Source organism: Prunus dulcis, chromosome 3 (genome assembly GCF_902201215.1).
Source record: "Prunus dulcis chromosome 3, ALMONDv2, whole genome shotgun sequence".
Lineage (NCBI taxonomy): Eukaryota > Viridiplantae > Streptophyta > Magnoliopsida > Rosales > Rosaceae > Prunus > Prunus dulcis.
Genome location: NC_047652.1, coordinates 6,575,111 through 6,578,402, shown reverse-complemented (window position 1 = coordinate 6,578,402; position 3,292 = coordinate 6,575,111). Strand labels below are relative to the sequence as shown.

Here is a 3,292-nt window from a genome sequence, read left to right as displayed (position 1 = left end):
AAAACCATCACAGCAAAGCAAAGCAACCCACCACATAGGGGAGAAGAAGATGAATAAGAAGAAGAAGAGTGAAGTAAAGAAATTACGACGAAACCAACCCAAGCCAAGCCAAAAGGAGATAGACCTTAAAATGAGAGAGCAGAAAGCTGAAGCAAACTTTCACTGCCAACTTTGTCAAAGTGCAATACCCTCACGCAAACGACCAAGAAATCTCAGAGACCAAAACAGAAAGCAAAATTTACAAATAGGTCAATAATATCCACAGAATCCAATTAAAATCCAAGAAAAATTGGAAAAAGCTTTTCTGCACAGTCAGACTGTTAAGTCGTCTCGCCTTCTCATTGCTTGTTTCAATGCCCCGCTGACCTCCATGACTCATCATTCAATGCCAGCTACCCCATGATTATTATTTACCATCTTTTCTCCTCCTCCCATTTTCAAAAGTCCAAAAGCACTTTTTAACTTTTTTAACAGTGATTTACCAGACCACACAGTTATTATTGATCTTAATTATTGCGAAGTCAAGTTTTCTTGGTGCTAATTATGAATTGATCACATCAGGGTTATGTATGTTATGCTTCTGCTTCACTTAATGGGAAAGTTTAGTTGAAGTTTCAAAAACGTACACAAAGTGCTTGACTTTCCTTTGAGCCCATAAAGTGAAAACGCGGAATGCTGGAAAATAGATAGAAAATAAACAGTGGCTTCTCTCTCTCTCTCTGCGTAATTCATAAGAAATAAACAAACTTATATTTTGGATTCTGACTCTGCCTTTCGCCGTATTTCTGACATTTCCACCTCACATCACCCCATAAAGCAAACAACACACAGAGGAAAAAAACCAGAAAAAAAAATCTCATACAGTGCAAAATAATTCAAAAGCAAACCCAAAAAGAAAAAAAAAAAACCCAACTCTCTCTCTCTCTCTCTCTCTCTTTCTCGCTCGACAAGAATAAAAACCCCACATTACTCTTCCCGCTTTGTTTCTCATCTTTTCTCTAAGAAGAAAACCTCTTTGGCTCTACAACCATGAACACGCCCACTTGCGGACCCGACCCGGTTTCACCCAACACCACATACGTCCAAGCCGACCCGGCAACTTTCAGGGCCGTGGTCCAGAAGCTGACCGGAGCACCCGAAGACCCATCAGCCCAAAAGCTCCCTCTCACCCTCCCAGCCCGCTATTCCAACCCAAAACCCACCAGCGCCACCGAAATGGGGCCCCGGAGACCCGCTTTCAAGCTCCACGAGCGCAGGCACGCCACCAAGAAGCTAGAGCTGAACCTCAACACGGCGAGCCCATCCGCCTCATGTGGGCCCCACGGTAGGCCCAGAGGGTTTGTAGGATTTGGGAGCCATCACGAGATGGTGATGGTTTCGCCCGTTTCGACATTGGACTTTCTCGCACGTGGGAGCCCGAGGACACCCGCGTCACCGTGTGAAGATGAAGATAGGGCCATTGCTGAGAAGGGGTTCTATTTGCACCCAAGTCCTCCGCTAAGTACACCCAGAGGCTCTGAGCCTCCTGAGCTATTGCCTCTGTTTCCCCTCCATTCTCCACGAGATAGCCAGAACTCTTCTTCTGCTACTTAATTAGCAACCCAACAAATTTTTTTTTTAATTTTATTTTTTGATCAATTTTCTGTTGTTCATGAGGTTCTTATTATAGTGGTAATTATGGGTTTGGATATTTTTCAAATTTTCCCTTTTAATCTTTGTGTTTTTTTTATAAAAAAATAAAAACTTTGCGTCCATGATAATAATGTAGGCTAGAATATCCCTTTTAATCTACTGCTGAAAAAATGCTGTAAATGTCAATTCGGAATACAAAGAAAAAATAAAATAAAAATCAAAAGCCGTTAATGCGTGAGGCTATATCAGAATGACAAAATAGAGACAAGACCAAAAAGCCGTAAATGTGTGAGGCTTTTTTTTTTTTTTTTTTTCTTTTCTTTTGTCAGAATTTGTGAGGTTCTATCAGAATGGCATACTGTGGCCAAAATAAAAGTGGCATGAGGAGTCATGGTTCCTTGTCTGCAGCTTCATTTCTCCAATTTTGTCACCGCACACACAAGAATAAGATGGCCTTAATATAGCCTTAAAACAATGTAAAATTCATCTCTAGTTATGGGCAAAACAAAAATTTAGTCAATTTGGAGGGCCACATTTGGCCGTTTAGCCCTCCAACCAAGCCACTTGTAGTCCAGCTTTGGCTTAGGCTAAATTTTTTGTGGGCTCAGTGCATGTGTTTTTCAAGAAGAAAAAGTATTACGCATAGGCAAGAGCACGAAACAACTTGTATAAATATAGATCCAACAACCAATATTAAAAATGTGCTGACGTCAACTAACCGTTAGGTTTTTTTCTTAATAACTTTTAAAAATGTATATATATAAAATTGGTTTCTGACCGTTCGAGGTCAGAACCATTGATTGAAAAATTACTTAATTTTTAAAAAAAAAACCTTTTAAAATGTTTTTAATTCGTTTTGTTTAAAAATAAAAAATAAAAAATAGGTTATGACCATTGGAGGTCAGAACCATTGAAACACAGCTCTTTTTTTTATTTTTTATTTTAATTTTAATTTTAAAAAGTTGCCTTTGTTAGCTTTATTATTATTATTATTATTATTTAAAATTTTTAAACCTAAAATATGTCTATAAATACCTCAAAATTTCTTCAAAATTTTTCCCACTCATTTCATTCTACATTTCTTACAAATTCTATCACATTCTCTACTTATTCACAACTTTCCACACTCTTTCTTTCTGTTAAATATTTTCCACACTCATTTCATCCAAACATTTCCTACAAATTTATTTTCTTTACTTATTTTGTTATTCATATTATTTGAAAAATGCCCCAGACTTTGAAGGGACGAAATTGGTCCCGAGTGGAAGATGAACTTCTTTGCAAGGCTTTCATAAAAGTCTCCGAAGATAGCGTTGTGGGTACTAACCAACAAAGCACTGGGCTTTGGGAACACTTCTCACAAAAATACACAGAGGCATCATCAATCCTTCCATTTACAAAGAAGGAGATGAAGTTGTGAGATATTGAAACGAAAACACTCTATTTATTGACATTTGAAGATGAAGATAAGAGGTGTCACATCTACAAAAATTTAATCAAAAATTTGGCTAGTTGCTCCCGAATCAACATGTTTCACTCGAAAATCATATCTAAAAAATTACTAAGATTCCTTTAGGATAAGACGTGCTACGTGGACACAAAATCTTATCAGCAATCTTGTTAAATGTTTATCAACGTACACGTGTCAATATGGAATATT

At 37.6% G+C, this 3,292-nt stretch overlaps 1 protein-coding gene across 1 annotated transcript; it reads left to right on the top strand.

The window, feature by feature from the left end:
- Positions 1 to 712: 712 nt before the first annotated feature.
- On the top strand, positions 713 to 1,703 carry LOC117622596 (VQ motif-containing protein 11-like). Its single transcript, XM_034353332.1, has one exon. It carries the CDS (start codon positions 1,030 to 1,032, stop codon positions 1,591 to 1,593), a length of 564 nt encoding a protein of 187 aa, XP_034209223.1. The 5' UTR covers positions 713 to 1,029; the 3' UTR covers positions 1,594 to 1,703.
- The last annotated feature ends 1,589 nt before the right edge of the window (positions 1,704 to 3,292 follow it).

What these genes read in the sequence shown, in the direction of transcription:
- LOC117622596 (XM_034353332.1), top strand. Translation starts at nt 1,030, where the DNA reads ATGAACACGCCCACTTGCGGACCCGACCCGGTTTCACCCAACACCACA.